Source organism: Budorcas taxicolor, chromosome 17 (assembly GCF_023091745.1).
Source record: "Budorcas taxicolor isolate Tak-1 chromosome 17, Takin1.1, whole genome shotgun sequence".
In the NCBI taxonomy this organism is placed as follows: Eukaryota; Metazoa; Chordata; class Mammalia; order Artiodactyla; family Bovidae; genus Budorcas; species Budorcas taxicolor.
Window position 1 is genome coordinate 53,547,695 of NC_068926.1, and position 23,879 is coordinate 53,571,573.

Here is a 23,879-nt window from a genome sequence, read left to right on the forward strand (position 1 = left end):
TCAGCTGCAGCTATGCAAGCCTCCTTGCTGGTCCTCAAACATACCAGGCAGGCTCCTGCCACAGGACCTTTGCACTCACTGTTCCTTCTGCCTCAAACAACTTTCCCCGAGATCTCTACAGGGCTGACTCCCTAATCTCCTTTGTGGTTTGTTCACATGTCAGGTAAGTGGGCTTCCCTGACCATCCTATTTAAAATTTAACTTCCTTCCCCGACACCCCCTTCTGCTAGCTATTTTTTCTTTATCATAACATTTATTCTTTTATTAAGGAAGTTGTTTTGGGGGGGGTATGCTTGGGAAGATCCCCTGGAGAAGGGAAAGGCTACCCACTCCAGTATTCCGGACTGGAGAATCCCATGGACCCTGGGTCACAGAGTTGGACATGACTGAGCAACTTTCTTGCTGGGTATTAGTTTTGGCACGTGGACTCTTAGTTGTAACATGCAAACTTTAGTTCCCCAGACCAGGGATCAAACCCTAACCTCTAGCCCAGTAAGCACCCACTCCTTGTGAGCATGGTATGCCCCCTACAAAAAGAGAGGAGAAGAGAGGCAGACAGGAGAGCAAGAGAGACGGCGTATCTGTAAGAAAAGTCAGTATATTTATGGTTTGCTTTATAAAAGTTACTATAATACAATGGTACATAGTATTGAATTCACAAAAATATGAACAAATATTTACAGCAAGACACACCCACAACGGAAACACTTCTCTTCAAAACAAGTTACATATGATGAGAGTCTATATGCACAAACATCCCTAAAACTTATGGATTCTCTTCTTGGCTGGAGGAAGGAGGGAGGGAGGGACAAGAAAAAGAAAAAGCAGAAACCCCCAACTCTTGAAAAGCAAGTTTGTTCAGTGAAAATGAAGGCATTGAAAGAAAAATGACTTGACACATTTCTGGCTATCGCAAGCCATTTCAGGGGTGGGAAAGGGGTTCCTGTGGACAGGGAGGGCCCAGGCCCTTACTTGCCCTTAGGGAAGGCTGGTTGGGCAAGGTGAGGCCAGGGTGAGGGGTGAGGCAGGACCCCAGACCCTGGTTTCCTCACATCCCCCACCTCCACTTCTTTTATGGGAGGAGGGGACAGACTGAAGCCAGCCCCTTGGGGACTGCAGAAGTAACTTAAATCAGCCATCTCTACAAACTACACATTTCCTTATGTGAAAAATAAATATTTCCTCAGTTGCACAATGAGGCAGAAAACCGCAAAAGGAAGAGAAGGTTGCCGCTGTACCCAGGCCCCTCTCTGTGTCTTCATGCCACCGATTTCATCGACCTTGAAACCAGTGGGCATAGTCTCAGAGAGGGGTTGGGGTGAAGAAATTAAAAAAAAAAAACAAAACCACCAACAACAAAAAGAAAAACAAGAGAGAGAGAGAGAAAAATAACAATTCTTTGTACAGAATTTACATGATAACAAGCTTGACACAAGCTGAGATACCAGAGGCTCCGGGCCTGCATCCGCAGGGTGGCGCGGCCCCACCGGGAGCGCTCCCGTCTTGCTGAGGATGACTCTTGGTCACAGCAGTCACTTTCCATAAATTATTTACATGCCTGCTTTGCTTTCTGGGGTGCGGGGGACTTTTGTGTGTGTATGTGTGTGGTTTTTTTTGGAAGTACAAAGAAATAAGCAAAAAAGTCTTCCCACGTGTTTCTACAAGAAACAATGTTCCCGAGAAAAAGTCCTTTATGGCAGCCTATGTACAGAAGTCGGTTCTGAACTTCAAAAACTTATTTTTTTCCCTTCGTTTTGATTTTATACACGCACAAAAAAAAAAAAAAAAAAAAAAATCCATGGAAAGGAACTTGAAGAGGATGATATAAAGGGTTAAAAAAAAAAAAACCTGTCAGACTTAGTTGTGAGTTTTTAAATCTTTTCCAAGATTTTCCTTTCTCTGGGAGAAATACATCTTCTCACTCCGAAAATAAATATGCTCTTGACTTCCTGGGGTGAGGGCTTGCTGGCAGGGTGAGTCAGGCTCTATGGGCTGGGGGCGAGCAGGTGAAGCTTATAAGCAAATTAAAAAAAAATGCCACACGCATTCGGTCAGACACCCGTAGTGGCGGGACTGGGGGACCCGCCTTCCCTGGGAGGTGTATCTCTCCCCCTGGGTGAAGGTGAGGGCCGGAGAGAGTAAATAACCCCCTTCCAGTGCCCCCTGCCCACACTGGGGCCTCCTGGAGGCTCCCTCGTTGCTGGCATTCGAATGAGAAAGTAAACATTGAACCCAAGATTTGGGGGATGGCGGGTGTGGGGTAGCATGGAGAGCCCTGGAAGGGAAACTCCTGCCTGGGGCCAGCTTGGCTCCCCCAGGGTCTGCTGGAGGGCGTGTATGGCAGGGGGAAGGCACCCCCAGGCTGCTGGGGAAGGAACAGACTGAGGAGGGAATGGGAAAGAGGGGGGGTCTTCTTCTCACTGAGTCCGCCAGCAGAGAGGGGGCCTTCCGTAGTGTTCAGAGGTCAGAGCTGCCTGGCCTGACCTCCTCCTCTGCAGCACCTGGCCTGGTGCCCAGGCCTGGAGGGTTCCAGTACGTGGGCCTGGGCCGACGCACAATCAAACGAGGCCTCTGCAGCCCCCACCGGGGGTCCCCACTCTCTGATTCTGCTTTCACATTTCAATGGTTAAAATGTCTTTTCTTATGAAGAGGAAGAAAAGAAAAGGAGAAGACAGAACAACGTAGCAGCATTCATGGGAAGAGGCTGACGGGGCAGGACAGGATGAGAAAACACAGAGGGAAAGAGGTGGATGAAGGGGAGAAGGTGGGGGAAGACATTTACATCGGAGCTAAACCAAAGTCCCGAAAGGAGCATTTAAAAAAAAATGAAGGAGACACAGGCTGAGACAGAGAAGCCCTTTCCCACTGAGGGGCCGGAGCTGCGGTGGGACCTGGGGGGGTAGTGTTGGGGGTGCCAGGCCCTGGCACGGCCACTGGGTAGAGGGACAGCACCTGAAATGGGGGTGGGAGGTGGGACCCGGCCCCAGAGAGCCAGGGTCCACGCTTCGGAGCCGGGGTGGCTGACAACCCCGGGTGCCGGCCTAGTTGAGGGTCCCCCGGCAGTTCTCAGAGCCACAGAGGCAGGGGATCTTGACGTCCTCGATGGGGAACTTGTAGTCATAGGTGATCTCCTCATTGACGTTGATGTGCTGCTTGGAATAGATGACGATCTTTTTCTGCGACTCCACCGTGATCACCTTGGCATAGCAGTTGGGCTGTGGGTGGGATGGGAGTGGGGGACGGTGAGCTGACCTACCTGGGGCCCCAACCAGGCCCTCGCGGACTGCATTCCCTGAAACTCAACCAAACCCCGTGCTCAAGGCCTGATGCCCTGGCCCCACAACCCCAGTGCCCACTGGTCACCTGCTCTCAGCCTTGGCTCCCGCATCGGGCAGAGAAAGACCCCTAGCCTCTGACGTTAAGTGATTGTAATAATAACGAATTATTTCCTAGGGAAATATTTAATTTTTTTTTATACCGTAGATGACCCCAAATTTATATTTCTAGCCCAGGCCCTACTTCACAGCTCTAGACAAGGGATCAGCAAACTCCACCCCCCAGCTGGCTGCTCTTGCAAATAAAGTTTTATTGGCACACAGTTGCCCTCATTTGTTACACACTGCCTGTGGCTGCCTTTGTTACAATGATAGTTTAGCAGCTGTGAGATGGTCTGGGTCATAAAGCCAAAAACATTTACTACCTGGCCCTTTACAAAAAGGTTGGCCTGTGCTCCAGACCCCCAGATCCAACTACCCGCTTGATATCCTACCTTTGGCAGCTCAAGGAGACATCTTTGCTTCAGTGAACTCAAACTGAGGGAGTAACCATTCCACTCACCCAGTGGCCCAAACATCCCTCCCCTGCCTCGCCTCCCCTCCAGCAGTGCTGGATCTGGCCTACCACACTCAGCAGGTTCCATCTACAGGGCCTCTCACTTCTGCCACCATGGGCCTGGACTCCAGTGAGTCCCCGCTGCCTGTCTCTGCTCTGAATAACTCCACTCCTGCCCCAACTGCTAGGGAAGTCTTTCCAAAGGGACAGCAAATCCTGTCACCCCCGATCAGTAGCCTGTCTCAGCTTTTAGAGAAAGTTCTCAGCTCTGCCTATAAGGTTGAGTGACCCAGCCACCAGCCACCCTGCCAACCTCCCTTTCTCTGCCCCTTGGAGAGGTGTTCTCCCTCCCTCCCTGCCTCAGGTTTCACTTCACTCACTCCTGCACCCAGGTAATTCCCTCTCATCCCTCAGGCTTTCACAGGAGACTCTCAGCGAAGTCCCCACCGGCCCCAGGGAATAACCAAGTCACCATGCTGTGAGCTGGCATGTACCGAGAGCCCACTGTGTCTGCATAGGCCTGTGCTCAGTAACACGCTTGGTCCTCCCAACAACCTACGAGAAGGGACTGTGATTATCCCGGTTTTACAGCTTGGGAAACTGAAGTAGCAAGACATTAAGTATCCTGTCTATGGTCACTCACTAAGTAGCAATGCCAAGACTTGACCCACAACAGCAGTACCTGACCTCCCATCTGAAGCTCCCTGTGCTTGTCTCCATGAAAGGACCAACCCTGATATCAACGTCCACTCCAACACCCCAGACTCATGCCATGTCAGCTGTTACTAGCCCTGTGTGTCTCTTTAAGTTAATTTAAGGCTCAGTTTCTCAGCCACACCGGCCACATTTCTAGTGCTCAGTACCACACATGTACAGGAGCGGACAGCAAAGACGCAGAGTATTTCCTTCACCGTAGAAACTTCTACTGGCCAGCACTAACCCCAGAGGCATAGAAAAAATCCAGCAGGGAGAAGGAACTCTGCAATTATCAACAGTATGGACCATGTCAGGAACACCTCTGGTCTCATTAAGGCTATTTGACAGATGGGAAAACTGAAAGTCAGAGAAGGGCTCCTCAGACAAGGCATCACACCGCCTCCTCCCTGATGAGCCCCCAGTCGTGGGCCCCACGCTTGGAAAGGAGGCCATGCTGGCTCCTGCACCAGCGGCTTCCAGGTCCTCCCGGCACGTCCCCAGGGGCGTGGCCCCAGACGCGCACTTACGTTGCAGCTGTGGTTGATGAAACGCGCAAAGTTGCCGCACTTGGTGGCGTCGATGATGGTGTCGTGGTCCACCCGGAACATGTAGCTGCTACCGATGCCCTCGTCCTCATAACGTTTCTCCCGCATGTCCGCGATTACCTGGCCAGCAAGAGGCCTCAGTCCGGGCGGGGCGGGGGTAGCCGCGGCCCCGCCCCCACACCTGTCCTGCCCGGCAGTGCTTACCTGGCGGATGTTCTGGCCCACGTACTCGATGACCATCTCGTCGGCCGCGATGGGCTCCATGGCGAACAGGCCCCAGTCGTGAATGTGACTCTTGCAGAATTTGAGCTTTTTCTTCCGAAACTAGGGGAGGGACAGAGATGGGGGTGAGAGTCATGGCCTCCGGTCCCAGGGCTACCCCGGCCGCCCCAGGTGGGGTCCAGCCTCACCTTGAGCTGGTTGAACTTGAGCAGGTCGCTGTCACAACTGCCAGTGAAGGAGGACAACAGGCGCCGCTGCTCAGATCGCCGCTCTGAGCCTGCCCGTGTGGAGGCGTGCGGCTGCGCGGGAATGCTCATGCCCTAGGAGGGTGGGGCAGCGGGTGACGGATCAGAGAGGAGCGCGGCCGTCTGGGGGACCTGGCCTCACAGACCACGGTACCTGTGTGCCGTCGTCCTTGGCGACCCTACTTTAAGCTCTGTGGCCCCAGCTTCCTTGCTCTGGGCGCACCTATGCCTGTCCTGTCCTAATAGCCACCTCTCCTCCACCTGGGTCCTTCCTGTCACAATCTGAACGTGCTCAAGTTCCTCTAATCTTAAATGTAACGAAACAGCATCCGCTTCACTCCTGTCATCTTTTCTCTTCTCAATTAGAGATTTGAAGCATCTCTGCTTCTTGGACAGACGATGGCGATCCGGGACTTCCCTGGTAGCTCAGTGGTAAAGAGTTCTCCTGCCAATGCAGGGGACACAGCTCAATCGCACATGCCAGGGAGCACCTAAGCCCTTGTGGCACAGCTGCTGAGCCTGAGCCAAGGACCCGCAACTACTGAGCTCACGTTCCAGCTACTGAAGCCCACACGCCCTAGAGCCTCTGCTCTGCAACGAGCTGCCACCGCAATAAGAAGCCTGAGCATACAACTAGAGCGCTCACAACTACAGAAAAGCCTTCACAGCAACAAAGCCCAGCACAGTCAAACATCACGAATAAATAAATAACTTTTTAAAAAGTAAAGATGTTGAGTATTTACCTACCCTAACAACCCGCGGCTTTCATTTGAAATCACAGCTCCTCCCAACACCCTTGCATCTCTTCCCTCTCTTGGCTTTTCTGGTCCTGTCCCCACCATTAATACCTGGACTTTCATTCCCCTCCAGGCACTCTCCCTAGGTCAGCTCATCCCTGCTGCAGGCCTTGGTTAAGGCTTCCATCCTGATGATGTCTAAATTTAAATCCTCGGACCGGAAGTCCCCCTCCCAGGCTCTATACTGTACCCATACAGCTAACTGTCTATCTGACCTCACTACCTGGATGTTCCACAAACCCCAGAACTAAAGCTGTCCCAACACAACAGTCCCACTTTCCCTCTCACCTCTGTGCTAGGCATCCAGTTACCCAGTGCCCCACGCTGGACCCAGCAGCGTCATGCCATTCTGCCTCCAGTCAGCCCCCAGTCCCATCCATTAGACTTTCTAATGATCCTGCTAAATCTTTCAAAGGCATCCACTTTTCCCCACACAGCCCCCCACGCCCAACCCACCCAATTTATTTGCTGAATTTAAAAAAAGATGAAGGTAACTTCTGGAGCTGCAGTTCAATACTGTTTGCATCCCTGATGAAGACCCTTCACAGTCTCTCCCCTTCCCGCCACTCACCTCACCTCACCTCTCACACCTGAGCACCCAGTGGAGTGGCACCGTGAGCCAGCCCCTCTGGTTCCACAACTGCTCTGGCTGCCTGGCACCCTTTCCAGGAGGGCCCCTACCCATTGCCCAGCCTGGGAGGCTACTGGGTGGGTGGGCACCTGGTGGCCCTACCTGGGTGTCCGTGGGGGGCTCGTCCGTGCTGGCACGACTGCTATTGAGGTATCTGAGCTTGTCCTTCTTGTCGATGGTATAGAAGCCCTCGCTGCGGGCACAGCCTGTCATGTGCTCCCGGATGCCGTCGTCCCGTTTCTTCTTCTTAGCTGAAGAGAGGCTGGTGGGTGGGTGTGGGTCAAGGGCCACATGGACATTCTTGGACAGCCCCATCTTCCCAGGCCTGGCCTTATCCTCAGACCCATCTCCAGGGCGCTGATGACACCCAGCTCTACCACCCACACTTAGGCCACCTCCCTGAAGCTGCCCACTGCCCAACTCCACTGTGGTCAGAGCTCTGTCAGGTACCTAGCTGCATGGTCCTGAGTGTGTTTCTTATCCACCTTCTGCCTCAGTTTTCCCATATGCAAATCGGGATAATTATGATGCCCCCTGGAATGATTACAGATGCTTAGTAGAGCTCCTGACACAGAATAAATGTTCAGTGTATTAGTTTGGTACAGCAGGGATAAAGATAGCACCAACTTCATTGGGTTGTGCTAACAACTGACTATGGGGGCATTGTGATTAATAGCCCAGATTCTGGAGCCAGATTTACCTGGGTTCAAATCTCCACTCAGTTACTTTATAGCTGCATGACTTCGGGCAGGTAACTTTACCTCTCTCAATTTCAGTTTCTTCACATGTAAAATGCAAATAATAAAAGCCCCCACCTCCCTAGGCTGTTGGAAAGATTAAATTAGCTGATGAGGGGGAGCCAGGAAGAGTGACCCCTCTGTCAGCCCCCGCTTCTGTTATGCTGCACAATCACGTTGTTACGTTTGGCCCCAAGACCTCTTACTTCTGGCACACAAGGCAGAGATGACTTCATACAGAGCCAGCACACAGACACCATCCACAGGTGGTGGTGACATGCGCCCTCGTAGGAGATGCCGCCCAGAGGGGTGGGGCGGACCCCTGTGTCCTGGGAGGTGTGGCCCCCGCCCCACCTGGCAGGATATAGGGATGGTAGACCCAGAGTGTGTCGTTGAGCCAGTCCATGCCGTTGTCCTGCTGCAGCAGCCGCTCGTAGGTAACACACAGGAAGCGAATATCCTCCTCGTCAATGCCACCATTCCAGATGTCATAGAGGATGGTCATCTCCTCAAACTCTGAGCGGGGCCGGAAGAGAGGCTGCGGTGGCGAGAGCTCGGGCGAGGCTGAGACCACCAGGTCCTCATGGCGCTTCTTCGGTGGCCGGCGCCAGGACCCCCGCACCTTGGCCATGAACTCGTCGGAGATCTCATCACGCCCACGGGGACCCGGAGGTATGGCCTCGGAAGGCCACTGGTTCTCTAGCTCCTTAAAGGGCAGCTTGGTGGGCTCAACAGGTGGTGGAGGTGGGGGTGGAGGGGGCTGAGGGGGCAAGGGTGGTGGAGGGGCTGGGATCCCCGCGTTCCGGAAGTCCAGGGTCACGGTCCGGGGATCATGGGTGCTGGGGAAGACAGGGGTCTGTGGCTGGCCAGGAAGAAGCAGGAGGTCCCTGCCCAGGGCAGCCCCTCCTGGCGGTCGGACCAAAGGCCCATCCAAGGTGAGCACAGCTGGCGGGGATCGCCGGGGCCGGCCCGGCTTCCTCTTGATGGGGGGTGGGCAGGGGGCCAGTGGAGCAGGCAGCAGAGGTGGCAGCTGGGTGGGGGCCCGCGACTGGGCCCGCAGGACGGGTACAGGCAACGCCAGGGGCAGGGGCAAGGGCAAAGGCAGAGGAAGCGGCAGGCCTGTCTCCAGGAGCACCGGGGAGGCCAGGGGGCCAGACCGATCGTCACGCCGGCCAGCTGGGAGGGGGCAGACAGGCAGAAGTAGGGGCCCCCCAGGCTCGGGGAAGGTGGGTGTGAAGCTGAAGTCCCGGCCAGGTGTCCTTGGGAGGCCCCCGCTGCTCAAGCTGGGGGATGGGGATGGATAGGAAAAGGGGCTACCAGGCAGCTGCGGGGAGCTCAGGGCCAGGCCGCCACTGCCCGCTGTCGGCAAGGGCTCCCCGCTCGGCGTGGCCGGCACCGCCTCGGCGCTCTGGGACTTGCCCAGGCTGCCACAGAGGCTCGGAGTACGTGGGGGCTGCTCCTCATGGTGGGGAGGCTCCAGAGGGACGGATGGGACGGGGGGGTCTGGGGTCTCGGGCTCTGGTGGTGGGCTGGGTGGCCGAGGTGGTCGAGGCGGCGGCAATGGTGGCTGCAGTGGTAAAGAGAGCAGCGCCGGGGGCTCAGGCTCCGCTTCCAGGTTGTCCTCTGCAGAGCGGTAGGCAGAAAGCAGACCTTAGTTATTGACTCAAACGGCCCTTGTGCCCTCCTCATGCTACCCTACTGTGCCATGGACATCTCTCTGGGTATGCACTCGCATCCTCTGGATTCCTAGATACACAGCAGGATTTGGGAGTCGGTCAAAGATGCAGGAGACACAGCTGGCACCCCTGACACTGTCTTTAGAATGGTGTTCCGGTGAGCATGGACCAAGAAAATGAGCTCTGCTATTGAATAAAATTAAACAAGTCCCTTTTCTGCACGACTTGTCAGAGCCTTTAAGGTTTTCTCCTAGCACTTCTCTCCACTGTCACCTAATGTGTTTTCTAAATTATCAGCTGTCATCTATCAACCTGCCCTGAGCGTAAGCTCCAGGAGGGATGATATTTTTGCCCATTTTGGTCCACTGTTGATATTATCAGTCCCTAAAACCATAAAGGAGATACAAATATGTTTAACAATTTGCAAAGATCTGTGGTTCTAGAGCCAAATAAAAAACTTAAACAAAATACAATGGGTTGCTCTCCTTAAGGACTATTAGAGGTACAAACTAACCACATGTGGCTATAGTAGTTTATGTTAACTTAATTAATCCACATTACAAATTCTGTCCCACAGCAGCACTCTCCCCCTTTCTCAAGCTCTTAGCGATGCTGTGTCTAGTGGCTATAGGGCTGGACAGGGCAGAGAAAACATGCTGATCACTGTACAAAGTTCTCTTGGACGGCACTGCCAGAGCCTTTCACGTGCTTTGTGCAGCTCCACCAAGATGGTGGAGGGGGCAGTGCCCACAGCCCCTTTTAACCCACCCAGCACCCTTCTGGTGATAGGTGCCCAGGGCCCAAAGGCATTCTCTGCCTGCCTATCACTAAAAGACCATGCACATCCACACCTCCTCTTTTGGGAGGATCTCATGGGACAAGTGGTCCAGGGACCGGACCCCAGGGACACACAGTATGGAACGGTGACAGCAGCAGACCTCCCTTTGGAGTCTAGCAGGCGCCCAGCGTCGAGTCGTACTGGCAAGTCATCTCTCTCTATCCTCCCGTGTGACCTTAGGGGGTAAGGTCCCACTGATCCCATTTTACAGATAAGTAAGTTACTTGGTAAGTTTAAGTGATGGCACAGTGGAGCCCTGGTTCATTCTGATGGTTAAAGACATCTTGTTTCTATTCCCACCGCCTTCCCATGGGCTGCAAGGGTTACCTGGGGTGGGCTCTGGGGATGGCAGGGGCCGGGCCTCCTTCTCTCCTGCAGGGGGTTCTGGAGACAGCAACCTGGCCCCTTCCTGGTTCAGGCCTGGTTCCCTGGGGGGCTCCTTGCAGCCAGCCAGCTCCTCGACACTCACAGGCAAGGGGGGCTCTTCCAGCATCGGGGTCTGCTCCTTAGGGGCCTCGTCCTCAGCCTCAATGTCCACCTCCTCTTCTGGGCCCCGTGACTCCATTGTGGGCGCTCCTGTGACCACTTCACTCTCAAAGTCCTCGTCAGGAGCAGCGGGAGCCGTGCTCTCGACTGCAGCTGCCTCCCCTTCCTCCTCCTCCTCTTCTTCCTCCTCCCCAGCTGGCAGCTCTTCTTCATCTTCCGAGGATGATGATGAAGAGGACTCAGAGCTTGATGCGAAGTCAGATGACTCAGAACTCTCACTGGAGGACTCAGCTTCAGGCTTGGAGGTGGTGATACTCACCGTCTCCTCTGCATGGAGGACACGGGCAGGGGCCCTGTTATTATCTGCTGTGCCCCAGCCAGAGGCGTCACCAAAAGGCTCAAAACAGGAGGCACTGGGGTGAACGTGGCCCCCGGGTAGGTGGAGGGGTGTGTGTGTGTGTGTGTGTGTGTGTGTGTGTGTGTGTGTGTGTGTGTGTGTGTGTGTGTGTGTGTCTGTGTGTCTATGTCTGTGTGTGTCTGTGTCTCTGTGTCTCTGTGTGTCTGTGTGTCTACGTCTGTGTCTGTGTGTCTACGTCTGTGTGTCTGTGTGTGTGTGTCTGTGTGTGTATCTGTGTGTCTGTGTCTGTGTGTGTGTGTGTGTGTGTCCCTAACCATCTTAGGGTAGATGACACAGTGGTATTTAGCACCTTCACAATGTGGACAACTGACATTTCTATCTTGTCCCAAAAGATTTTCACAAGCTCAAGAAGCAGCTTGTTCCTTTCAGCTATCACCCCTCTATCCCCACCACTTGACCTCAGCAACCACTAGTCTACTCTTTGTCTCCATTGCTGTTCAGTCGCTCAGTCGTGTCTGCTCTTTGCGACCCCATGGACTGGAGCACACCAGGCTTCCCTGTCCTTCACCATCTCCTGGAGTTTGCTCAAACTCATGTCCATTGAGTCGGTGATGTCATCCACCATCTCATTCTCTATCTCTGTGGACTCACCTATCCAGGACATCTCATAAAAAGGGAATTATACGACAGGCTGTGTTTGTGTTTTAATGACTTCACACTTCATAGTCAAGAAATCCTACCCCTTCAGTATTGCTGACTGTTGTGCAGGCTCTGCTTTCTGCAGAAGGACCCTGGGCTGGGCCAGAAGCCACACTCACCTCCATCTGAGTCCCCTTCTTCCTTCTCACTCGCCTCTGACAGGGCTGTGTCCTCGTCTTCATTCTCAGACTCATCCCGGTCGTCGCTGTCTTCATCATCATCATCCTAGGGGAGAGGAATGCTGGACAGGTGAGCCGAAGGGCTCCCTCGCCTGGCCCAGCTCCCCAGGCCTCCCCAAGCCCGAACAATATCATACCTTATCTGACATGGATGAGGTTGAGGAGGAGGAGAGCTGGCTCCTGGGGCCCTCCTCCCCCTCGTCCTCGCCCTCCCCCTCCTCTTCCTCCTCCGTGCTTTCTCGCTCCTCCTTGTCAGAGGCTGAGGATGAGGGTGAGGTGGTCGAGGAGCCAGAGGACGAGGATGCTGATGAGGATGACGACACTGACAGCGACTCCTTCTCATCCTCCTCCCCGCCGCTGTCCAGCTCCAGGGGCCGGGCTGGCCGCCGCCGCACGCCCACGCCCTTGGGGTCCCGCTTGGCGAGCTCACAGGGGGCATCGGCCATGTCCCGGTCCCGCTCGCGCTCAGACTCTGTGGGGAGGGAGGGAGGGCGATCAGAGCCGGGTGGGGGCGCGCAGGGAAGGAGGCGGTCCCAGCACCCGGCAAGGCCCCACCTTCGTCCTCCTCATCCACAGAGGTGGAGGGTCGCAACCGCTTCTGGTCACCAGACGAGGCTGTGTCCGGTGGTTCCTTCCTCTTGACCTTGAAGGAGGGCAGGCGGATGGCCCCACGCAGCCCAATGCCGAGGCCCAGCCCCTCGTAGCTCAGGCCCTCGCCCTTGCCCCAGGACTCCAGCAGGCAGGAGGCGATGCGGTCCTTGGGCTTCGGCCTGTCCTCATCTTTGTGCTCACCCGACTTCACCGGGGTCAGCGAGGCCTGGGGTGCGAGAGAGGAGGGGGAGGTCAGTGTGGTTAGAGTATGGCCACCAACCCCGTCCCCCGAGTAGCCTGCCATCCTTTCCACAGTGACAGCCATGCCTGAACTGGGCACTTCCTTTTCTGGAACCTACTGCATTTCATGTCACTACGCAGCATCAGCACCACACTCCGCTTCCCTGACCCTCAGCTTCCTCACCTGAGAAGCTATTACTATGGCTGCCCACACATGGCAGGAACTCTGGAGTTTTGGAGATTGGAATCCAAGAGAAACACATAGTAAGTACACACTTGTGTCATAGACACACTGGTTTCACAAAATAACACACACTATTCTGTTTGGAGAGTCTACGTGGTGGTGTTTCCACTAAGGTGCCTGGGGACGACAAAGGCTGCCTGGCCAGGTCCCTGCCTCTGGCCTGCCCACCCCCTACCAAGGGTTCGTGCTGCCCACTCACCTTAGCCATCCGTTCCTTCTTGTCCCACCACTCATCGAAGGCCCTGAAGGCCACCACCTCCACCATCTTGCGGTTCAGGTCCCGCTTCATGATGGCCTTGAGCTCTTTGAGCACCACCAGCAGGACGCCGTCCACAGTGGCCTTGTGCGGGTCCTCCTGGCGCGGCACATAGCCTGGTGGTGGCACTGATGGGTCAAACTTGGGCAGGGGTGGCCAGGGCTGCCCGCGGCCTGGGCCAGTGTTACCAAGGGAGAAGGGGCCCCGGTAGGGCGGCAGGTTGACAAACTGCAGCCCAGCGGAGGCAGCTGCAGCTGCGGCAGCCATGAAGGGCGGGTAGGGGCACGCGCCCTGGCCCGTCATCAGACGGCTCAGCATCTGCGTTTGCATCTGGAAGGACATGGGCATGCTGCCCCACTGGCCCCCCAGCACGTGGCTCATGTCCACTTGCATCACGGGAAACAGCCCTGGTGGGAAGGGCGGCAGTGGTGGCAGAATGGGTGGGGGTGGGACACCAGGTGGCGGGGCTGGCAGGGGTGGAGGGGGCACTGTCACAGCTGGATGGGCCGGGGGTGGCGGGGGCGGTGGTGGCGGCAGAGGTGGGGGCATGGGGAAGCCGGGCTGGGGTGGGGGCGGGGGTGGGGGTGGTGGCAGTGGAGGGAAGCCAGGGGGCGGGGGCAGTGGCAAGGTTGGGGCCAGCACGGAGGGAGCTGCCACGGCCCCGGCCCCTGGGGTCACCACCATGGGCTTGGGGCAGTCAGCACTGGTGATGGGGGCCGAGGGCATCTCGTCATCTGAGATTTCCATGTCCTCCCCTGAGGACTGCTGCCCCTGCAGGGAGAGCAAGGGGAGAGAAGAAGGTCAGAGAGGCAGTCTTCTGCAAGACTAGTGAGCAACGTGGCTTCTGCAGTCCTGATCCTGGTCCCTTCCCGTCCCAGCCGTGTGGCCTTGAGCAAGTCATTTAACCTCTTTAAGCCTCAGTCTTCCCATCTGTATGTTGGGCATCATAGTACTTGCCTCATAGGGTTATCATTCATTCGTTCACTCAACAAACATTTGCTCAGCACCTGCTGTATATCAGGTATTGTCTCAGGTGCTGAGGACATGGTGGTGAACAAGACAGACAAACTTGCTGTCTTGGAGCTGAACTTCTAGAGGGATAAGGCAAAGGTTGACTAGGATGAATGCGAAATATATAGTCCTTTGCCACGAAAACAAAAGCAGAGAAGGGGGCAGTGAGGCATGAAGAAGGAAAAAGTTCTGTTTCAATTTGAAAGATTGTTTCAATTTGTATTCAGAGAAGATAATACAGTAACATTTCTATAGCCCTTCCCTGCTAGAGGAGGAAATGGCAACCTGCTCCAATATTCTTGCTGGGAGAATCCCATGGACAGAGGAGTCTGATGGGCTACAGTCTATGGGGCTATAAAAAGTCAGACATGACTGAAGCAACTTAGCACATAGCCCTTCCTATTGGCAGGCACCTTTCTAAGCATTTTATGTATGTTCATTCAGCTAACCCTCAGAAAACCTGCAACGCAGGTGTTTATCACCAGTTTTACTGATGAGAAAATTGGAACACTGAGAGCTTAAGTAACTTGCCCAAGGCTACACAGCCACTGAGATTCCAACCAGGAAGTGGCTCACCAGCCTTTATTCCCAGTTGGCTTGCAGTCTACACTGTGGCAGAGAGGGCCTGGCAGAGGTGACAGAAGCAAGGGAGAGAGAAGCTTTAGGAGGAGTCAGGGTGCATGAAAAGGAGATAAGTCTGTATGTTTTCCTTAATTATTCCTTTCACATAGTTTTTGTACAGGCTGCGGTGGGGTTGAGTGTTGTGAGCACACAATATCTCGTGTTTCTTATCTGTACCATAATCTCATGAGGAAGGGCTCTATTCCAATCTCTTGACAGGTGAGAAAACACCTTCAGAGAGACACAAGTAAATCACCAGCCCAAGAGGCGCTGGTCAGAAAAAGGGCTGAAATTGGAGCCCAGGGTGCCTGCTGAGTGAGGGGTCGGGGCTGCCGTGGGAATCCAGGACAGTGGTACCAGGTCAATGGGGGAGCCAAGCGTGACTTGGCTTTACATTCAGGCCTGGGGCTTTGGGGAGCTGGGCGCACAGGCCTGGAACGGGAGCAGGGCATGGTGGCCACAGGACAGAGGCAGAGCAAGAAGGCAGAGCAGGGGTTGGGAGAGGAGGAATGGACTGCCCCCAGGCTCCTGTGTCAGGACCAGAGGCGAAAAGGTAGCTCAGGTGCCATCTGGGGAGACAGAGCCTTTGCAGGTTGCCAGAGACAGGGAGTGCATTTGAAGGTTGAGGAGGTGGGGGTCTGTGCAGGCTAGAAGGCCAAAGGTCAGACCTACAGGCAAGGGGGGGTTCAAAGGGATATGGAGGGGCGGGGAGAAAAAGAAAACTAAATCTCCGGCAGCAGAAGGAAGCTTGGGCTGTTACTCTGTCCCCTCTACAGACACACACACTATCGCTGCCTCTCAGGGTCCCACATTCGTGCTGAGAGGGAGGCACTGGCAGGCTCGCAGCCTGATACTCAGGGACAGCGCCAGATCAGTCCTGGACAGCGCCCTGCGAGGCAGACGCAGCACGCAGAGGGTTAACCCCAGCCCGGCTGCCAGCCAATCACAAGGAGACCTGGGTCCGCGCTCCAGCTCGAGGCCCTGCCCCTCCCTCCGCCCCTCCCACGTCCGGGGGGCGAGAACCTGCGGCAACTAGCCGCTGAGCGTTGGGCATCAGTTCGAGCTGTTCCTGGAGTTTCTCGTGCAGCACCTCACTTAAGCCGAGACGGCGTGAGGCGGATACTCTCACTATCCCACCATTTCACAGATGATGAAACTGAGACTCAGAGAGGGAAAGTGACTTCCCTAAGGTCACATAACCAGTAAGTGACAGAGGTGGGACTCGAGGCTCAAGGCTTAAGGCCTGGAACCGGAACTTCTAACCACCAGCTTCTGTGAAGATAGGGAGTGCCCCCTCGCGCTGCTCTCCCGCCTGGTCAGCCTAAGCTGGGATTCCCTTAGGTTTGGTCCGGAGGGGCCCGGAAGCCATTCTCCCGACTGCCGGCAGGGGGCTCCCGAGGGCCACCCTGGAGGTTGTCCGTACTCCCGGGCTTCCCTGGACTGATGTCCCCGGGCTTCCCGGACCACAGCTCTCTGGGCCTCAGTCTCTCCTTTCCTCCAGTGACCCGGTGGGAGAGCCCGTTCCCTCCAGCTACTCTGGGCTTCCTAGCCCTGGATCAGCAAGTGAGCATGGTAAACAAACATCCCCTAACCTCCGGAAGAAAGGATGGCAGAGCCAGTAGCCCCCCCCACCTCTGCACACCTGTCAACTCTCCCTGCCTGAACCCCTTAGCGCCAGAAACCACTTGCCAGATCAGCCTGGAGGCCCCCAGGAGCCCTGGCCACCTGCAGTCCCCTCCCAGGCAAGCCAAGTTCCTCTCTGTTCCTCCCTGAGGCAGCCAAATCGGCCTAATCAAAGGACCTGGGAAGGAGGGAGGGCCCCTCCTCCCGCCACCCACAGGGGCACAGAGCTCCGTCTATGCTCCTGGCTGCTCATGCCTTTAAGGCTCACAAGTTCCAAAGCAGGTCTCCAGGAGGGCCAGGGCAGGTGCCTGGACCAGGAGCGGGTAGGAACAGAGCCAAGGAAGATGACTTAATCCTCCCCACAAGAGAATGTGGCAGGCAGCATCCCTCATGCTAATCTTGAGGATGGAGCTTGGGCAGAGAGACCCCAGATGAAGATCTGTGGGTAGGCAGAGGGTGGGTGAGTGGATGGGGTCAGCTTTGCCTGCTTCTGGCTGTGGCCCTCCCCCTGAAACTCTTGGAGTCAGGGGAGAGGGAGAAGGTAAATTTCAATGCCCTCCTTGACCCATGTGGTTTCCAGTCTCTTCAGAGGGCACCAGGTACTAGGAGACAGAGCTCCAGAGTTCCCACCTGACCCAGCTCAGCAGAACACTCTGGCTACTCCCTTTCCCCATAACTGCCTGAGTGTCAGGACTAGTCTTGACCAGGCCCTAGCCACCCAACAGAGGAGGGGACCCAAAACCATCAGTTGTCCACTCTCTCTGGGATCTCAGCAGACTTCAACCAAAGAAGCTCAATTCAGACTTTATCCCCCAGAAAAGTCCCAACTTCCCATAACCTAACATGGAGAGCAACAGATCTAGGTCAAGTTTCCCTTTTTGCCAAAGCTGCTAGGGAGCTCAGAGCCAAATCAACTGCTCAGTCACGGCCCCTGATGCTTTCTGCACATTCTTTTTATTTTTGACCTGTCATTTTGGCTGTCCTAGCCCTGTTGCTTCTGTGTCGTAGTTATCCTCAGGGAGGAAAGAGGGTGCCACAAGACAGACAAAACCAAGCCCAGACACGGACAGACATAATGTGGTACCTCATCCATCTTCTCTGAGGTTGGGGTCCTGTCTCCAGCCAGGTCCAAGGCCGCCTCACTTGTCTGACCCAGAAGACCGGTAGGGTCTGGGGGACCCGGCTCCGGTGGGGGCCGAGGCCCCAGGCCCAGATCAAGCTCACCATCCTCATCTGAGTCAGGCAGTGGCGTGGGGCTGATATCTTCCAGGCCAGTGCTGGAGGGGCGCGAGGAGGGTGGTGTAGGGCCTCGAAAGCCTGGCTGAGAGTTAGCGCCAAAGGGGGCCAGTGGGGAGAGCTGGGAGGAGGAGGAGGAGATGGGGCTGCCCTCCATCTGCAGCTCTGTGTCTGAGTCCTGCTCCCGAAGGAAGGGCAGCTTGGTGCGCTGCTCCTTCAGCAGCATCTCGATCCGAGAGTCCAGGCTGTCATGGGGCTTCTCCGGCCCTGCGGGCGATGACTCCAGCGTAGGCGTGCCGGGACTGTCGCAGGGCTCAGGACTCCAGCCGAAGGTTGGCCGACCACCCAGCTCTATGCTGTTGGCCTCAGGGGGTGGGGGTCCCGGCGGTGTGCCAGGCTTCTCCTTTGTCAGGGGCTCGGCAGGTGGCAGGGGTGGGGGCGCAGATGCTCTTCGGAACTCGCTGCTGTCACGGGCCCCAAAGGGGGCTGTGGTGGTGGGCTCCTCGGGGGGCGGGGGAAAAGGGGGCACAGGAGTCTGATACGGAGAGAAAGCTGACTTGAAGGCGACTCCGGGTGCAGGGGTTGCTTGGGTGGGCGGAGGAGTGTGGGCAAACGTGGCGGAATCCTGCGGTTGGGCCTTGAATGGGGGCCCACTGCTGCCCCCACTGCCGCCAACTGCCCCAAATGGGAGGTCCACCGCGCCCCGGAAGGTGGCTGTGGCCCCTGCCACTGCAGTGACAGCAGACGAGTTGTGGACATAATGGTGCTCGTGGCGGCGGTTGTAGGCATCTGTGAACTTGCTCTCGTGGCGCCGAGCCTTGAAGGTCGTTGTGGGGTCCTGACTGAAGAGGTAGGAGGGCGTGGGCTGGCGGCTAGAATAACTCGAGTCCTGCGAGAAGGGGGTGCCCAGGCGTGGCGTGAGCGGCGTGCCCTGGCTGTAGGAGTTGGGTGTGTCCAAGCGGCAGCTGGAATAAGCTGTATCCTGTGAGAAGGGTGTCCCACCACTATTGGGGGTGACAGAGGACGAGCCGGAGCCACAGCCTGCAGACAGGCCACCATCTTTGAGGCGCTTCAGGGCATCTGACAGCTGGAAAGAGAGAAAGAGGGAGAAAGGTCTGAGATCGCTGGGGGGGAAAGCATGCCCTAGAATGGGACTGCTTTCCCCTCTCACTCCATCTTCCTGGGAGCTTGGAGCCAAACTGGTCACTCAGCATGGTGAACGGAGAGGGCAGGGGAGATTAAAGAAGAATATCTGGATGGGCCTCACCTTCTCTAATCTTGGGGTAGCCAATTATCCTCAGAGAACCTTGAGGGTTTTTCCTAATCCCTGAAGCAGGGTAAAGATAAGAACCTGATGTCTTGGTTTGCACTGGGATTTCCTTCCTGCCTCAGGCCGTCAGAAATCAAAGACCTTCCACGCAGAGGTAGCCGAGGCAACGATGGTTTTGGAAGTGAGGGGGTGGCCACCTTGTTCCCCCAGCCTCTTGATATTTTAGGCTTTAAATAGTGTAACATGGTAAAGTGCCTGATAGACATCCCAGCTGATCAGCAAGTAAGCAAAGACTCTTCACTTGGGAAAAGCTACTCCTGAGAGTGGTCCACTTGTGAGAGGGTGGTCCAGGTGGGTGTTCTGGGGGGCAGTGGTTGGGGAAGGAGGGAGAAGTCATTCTTGCTCTGGAAAGAGAGACCCAAACCAGGCTTTTGTTGACGGGGGTGGGGTAGGGGGTGAGACGGAGGGGTCCATGAGACACCAGACAACAGTATCCTGAACACAGCACCGTTTCAAGATCAGCGTGGAAAGCACATGGGCTCTGATTAGTGGGAATCCCAGCATGTGCAGGGGAAGGAGGGTGGCCAGGCCAGAGGGGCGCTTCAGCAGACAGGGCTTTCAGGACCCTCCTGTGCACCCCACTGGAAGCTGTGGTGGGCACAGCCAGGCTCCTTTCCCTCCTGGGTCCTGGTGTCCCATGCTGGAGCTGGTGAAGTGGGGTGGGTGGGGGCACACTGGGGAACTGGTGATGGGGTGGGGAGGTGGGGGAAGGACTGACAGTCACACACCCACCTGCAGGGTCTCATTCACGATTGGAGAGACAGCGTCCAGCTCACCCACTGGCAGGGTTTGGGGTGTGTATCGGCCCGTGACCAATAGTTCGTAGAACCGCATGCGGGTTTCCCCTGTGGAAAAGGCAAGGGAGGGAAGCCTCAGTGAGGCTCCAGGATGGGGCAGCCCCCACAGGTGGGCATCCTTGTGGGTCCCCTTGTACCTGGGACCCCATGCCTTGGGAAGCTGAGTGACCCTGACCAAGTTCCCACTTCTTTGTACCTCATTTGGGAGGCACAGTCTGTTCAATGAAGCGGCTAAACTGTATGATTCTCTCATCCTGAGATTCAAGAGTTTAATGTCTCATGACACTGGGACTCCCCCAAATATAGACATGCCACCCCCACCACAAAGCCCCTTCCTGTCACCTGGGCCATGCCAGCCATTACCACAGTCAGGTAATCCCCGTCCTTCTGCCTTCCCATCTAACAGCCAGGGCTCAGTAGCAAGTGAAAAGGAGACCCAATGACACAGAAGTGACAGTTTGTTGTGAACCCTCTCAGGTGACTGACAGAGTCTGTAAAAGCACTCTAGGACTGACTGACTGTGAACCCCACAGGCCGCCTCCCAGTCCCCAGTCCCCCTGTTGGATAACCCTCCACCCTAGCTGCTCCCCATTCCCAGCTCCCCTCCAGTTGAGAGAGGCCTCGGACAGACCAGGGGGCCAGATTATCGATATTTATAGAGCCCTCTGAGGCAGCTGCTTACATATGCAAAGGAGACACATTCCTTGAGCTACTCTTTACCGGTCTCTTTCTTGAAATACAAACTTAGTGGCAGTCTCTAAGGGCCTTTTTTTTTTTTCTTAAACAATTTTGGTGAGGGCTGACTGCTCCTTAAGATAAGTCTGCCACCACCCAAGGGGTCTCCCCTGACAGAGACAAAAGGAGGAGGGGAGGTGAAGGGGGCTGTGGCCTGTGCCCTGAGGAGGCTCAGACCTGGGACAGGTTTGGCAACAGTTTGTAGGGTAACTGTGCCCAACCAGGAGCAGCGTTCCTCCACACCCCCCCCAGCAAAGACTAGGAGACTCAGTCGACATGTATTCAGTATTAAAGGCAAAAAAGAAGATTTAAATTTTCAGGTCTTAGGTTTGGTATGCCCCAGTTGCTCCTAAACCCCATGCTCACAGAACCCCTGGAAATTACCCACGTAAACCCGGCCAGGCAGGGTCCCCCGGGACCCCCCACAGGGGGGGACAGTGGGAAAGACCCCAACAGTGTCTGCGCAGTCACCTCTGGTTGGACCTTAGAGCACCTGGCACTTTCTTCCATATTCTATAGGAACTCTAAGCGGCCACAGACAAACTTTAGGAGATGCCCCGGAGGTCCAGAAGCCCCCCAGTCAGCACGGAGGAGAAGCCTCCCAGGACCCTGAGGGTGGGAGGTATGGCTTCCCCAGCCCAGCTCTCCCAGCAGCTGTCAGAGGCTCAGAGTGAGCGCAGAGCGGGATTCCGCTGCCTGGGAGGTGATGCTGTCTCTTTAAGAGAGAGGAGGGAAGACACAGTGTCAACCCTTGAACACCCAGAGCAGCCCGCCCAGCTCTATCGGGAACATTATCAATGAAACCACACTCCGGGCCCAGATTGGTTCCCACTTCCAGGGGGAGGGGGCGGCAAGAGGGGGAGGGGCACTCCCCAACCCCTTAGGAGGACTTTTTTAGTGGAGACACCTACTCTTTGCACATTTAAAGGCGGCCTCGTGGCTCTCCTCAGCGCCTCCCCCCCACCCTAATAAACAAACCCTGTCTCCTCTCCTAACAGACAGCAACACTGGGGACTGCCTAAACCCAGGCCACCAGGGCTCCGAGAGGGGCCCACGGGGGTGTCAGCAGTAGGGAAGCCTCCAGGTGGTCCCTAGGGGTGCAGTGGCCAAGGACCGGCACATTTGGTAAATTACAGTTCCGTCTCCTAGCAACAGACAACACATTTAGCTCCACGTGACTCTACCCTCAAGAGGGGGGCAAAAGAAAAATAAGGTTTTAGGGGGGTACCCAAGGAAAACTGAGGGGCTCCCCAACACTGCAAGACGGGCCCTGGGAGAGAAGGCAGTCACACTGACAGGTCTTGGGGCTCCTCGGCGGTGGCTGTCCTGAGCGGGCCTCCACTCACCTTTGGTGTCCAGCTCCACGTGGATGATATTACCCATGACCGAAGTGCTATGCAAGTGCTGAACGGCCTCCTTGGCTCCCCTGACCGTGGCAAAGACCACTTTGGCAATGCCCAAGTGCTTCTTGGTCTTGGGGTTGTACAAAATCTCCACCTCCTCCACCTCCCCATACTTCTTGCACATGTCCCTTAGGAAGTTTTCACGGATGTTATCATTCAGCTTGGCAAATGTCACCTGCTTCGGAGGCACCGGGCCCACATAGAACTCATCGATCTGGCAGGGGACGAGGGGGAAGGGAGTTTGGAGAACATTGAAACCGAAGGGAAAACAGAACATTTCCCACTCGCCCGCTCTTTGAAAACAATGAAGGGTAAAAAAATTTTTTTTTAAATTGGTGGGGGGGGGGGGTGCGGGGGGGAAAAGCACGCGGGCGGGCCCGGGAAGCGGAGGATTAAATCGTTTGGAACGTGGAAGTTCTCTGGGTTCGAAAGGAAAGGGGAAAAAGAAACAGTTTCTCTTTCCCCACACCCCCCCCCCCCAACTCTGGCCTCCTCTCCCTGCTGCCTGGGCAGGGACGACCCCTCCGGCTAGAAAGCTGTCCCCCTAAAGCCACAAAGCCGGGAAGGGGGGCGGGTCCCAGGGCCGAGGTCCTGGGCTGGCAGGAGCCAGGTGGGTACTCGGAGCCCCCAGCTGGGCGGGCAGGACACTGTATCAGCTCCTTGATTACAGTTTCACCGAGTGTTATTCTGTTTACAGTAGCCGAGAGGGGACATCCCCTCTCTCTGCAACCTCCCCCTCCCCGCCAAAAGTTCCCTAGCCCCTGGACGGCGGGAACTCAGAATCCGGCTGGGCTTGGTCAGGACTGGCGTTATTTTCGAACTCGGGGAGTAGGGGGGGGAGGGGCGCGGGATACAGGGGAGGAGGTCCTACCTTGAATTTGGGGACCGACAGCTCCAGCTCCTTGTTTTTTGTCCAGATGCCGACCACCCGGGGATCTTCGACAATTTCCACCGGGCGGTTGCTGGACATCTGTAGAGAGGAAAGGGGGGCGGAGTGGGTGGGCTGGTCTCACTCCCCAGGGTCAGGGACAGGAACCCCCCCTTCTCCAGGCACTTGTCAAACTCCAGGACTGGGGACCTGGCTGACAGTTGGCCGGGTGGTCAGGAAGGGGGGGTTCCCCAGGCCGCTCGGACCACTCAGCCCCCACCCTCTTCGGCATGGCTTGCGGGGTGCGGGGGGGCCGACAGGGAGGCGCGCCGGCTACTCACCGCAAGGCTGAAATGCTGCCCATCGTAGCGGTACAGTTTATGATGCCCCTTTTTCAAAGCCGGGTCAATCATCAACTTGTAACTTCTCCAATGGTGGTTCCTCCTCTCGCCCGAAGGGCCGGGCTGCGGCGGGGGCTGCTGGTGGTGGTGGTGGGGGGGGTGACTGTTCTCCATGCCGTTAACCCAACCTGAAAACGAGCAAGTTGTTGTCGTCTCCGCCGCGGCGGCGGCGGCGGCGGCCGCTTCTACACACACGCTAAAGAATCAAATCGTCCAGCCCCCCCCCCACCCCCTCCCACCTTACCAGCGCGCCCCCAAAAGGAGCTGGCTCCCCCCAAAAATAAGAATGGAGCGAGAGAATAACCCTTCCGGAGAATTAGGCGCCCGCCCGCTCGGCCACCGTCTCGGAGCGGCTGCGAGGGGCTCCCGGGGGCCCCTGGTGCGGACTGGCGGGGCCCGGGGCACCCGGAGGACGCGGGCTCCGGCCCATGGTGCCCGCCCGGCCGCCCGGCCGCCCGGCGTGGCGCTAGCTCGCTCGCTCGCTCGGCCCGGCTCGGGCGCGGGGCTCGCGGCAGGCCTGGCGCCGCCCGCCCGCTCGCTCGGTCGGCCGGAGCGGGGGCCGGGGCTGGGGGCTCGGGACGCC

General features: G+C 56.4%; 1 protein-coding gene across 1 annotated transcript; it reads right to left on the reverse strand.

The window, feature by feature from the left end:
- Positions 1-613: 613 nt before the first annotated feature.
- On the reverse strand, positions 614-23,591 carry SETD1B (SET domain containing 1B, histone lysine methyltransferase). Its single transcript, XM_052654614.1, has 17 exons — positions 23,541-23,591; positions 23,237-23,424; positions 22,899-22,997; positions 21,971-22,241; positions 19,825-19,937; positions 17,611-18,849; positions 13,215-14,042; positions 12,496-12,757; positions 12,078-12,412; positions 11,881-11,986; positions 10,546-11,031; positions 8,071-9,327; positions 7,070-7,236; positions 5,483-5,614; positions 5,277-5,396; positions 5,055-5,192; positions 614-3,215 (listed from the first exon to the last, which is right to left on the reverse strand). Exons 2-17 carry the CDS (start codon positions 23,408-23,410, stop codon positions 3,042-3,044), a joined length of 5,901 nt encoding a protein of 1,966 aa, XP_052510574.1. The 5' UTR covers positions 23,411-23,424; positions 23,541-23,591; the 3' UTR covers positions 614-3,041.
- Positions 23,592-23,879: the final 288 nt, after the last annotated feature.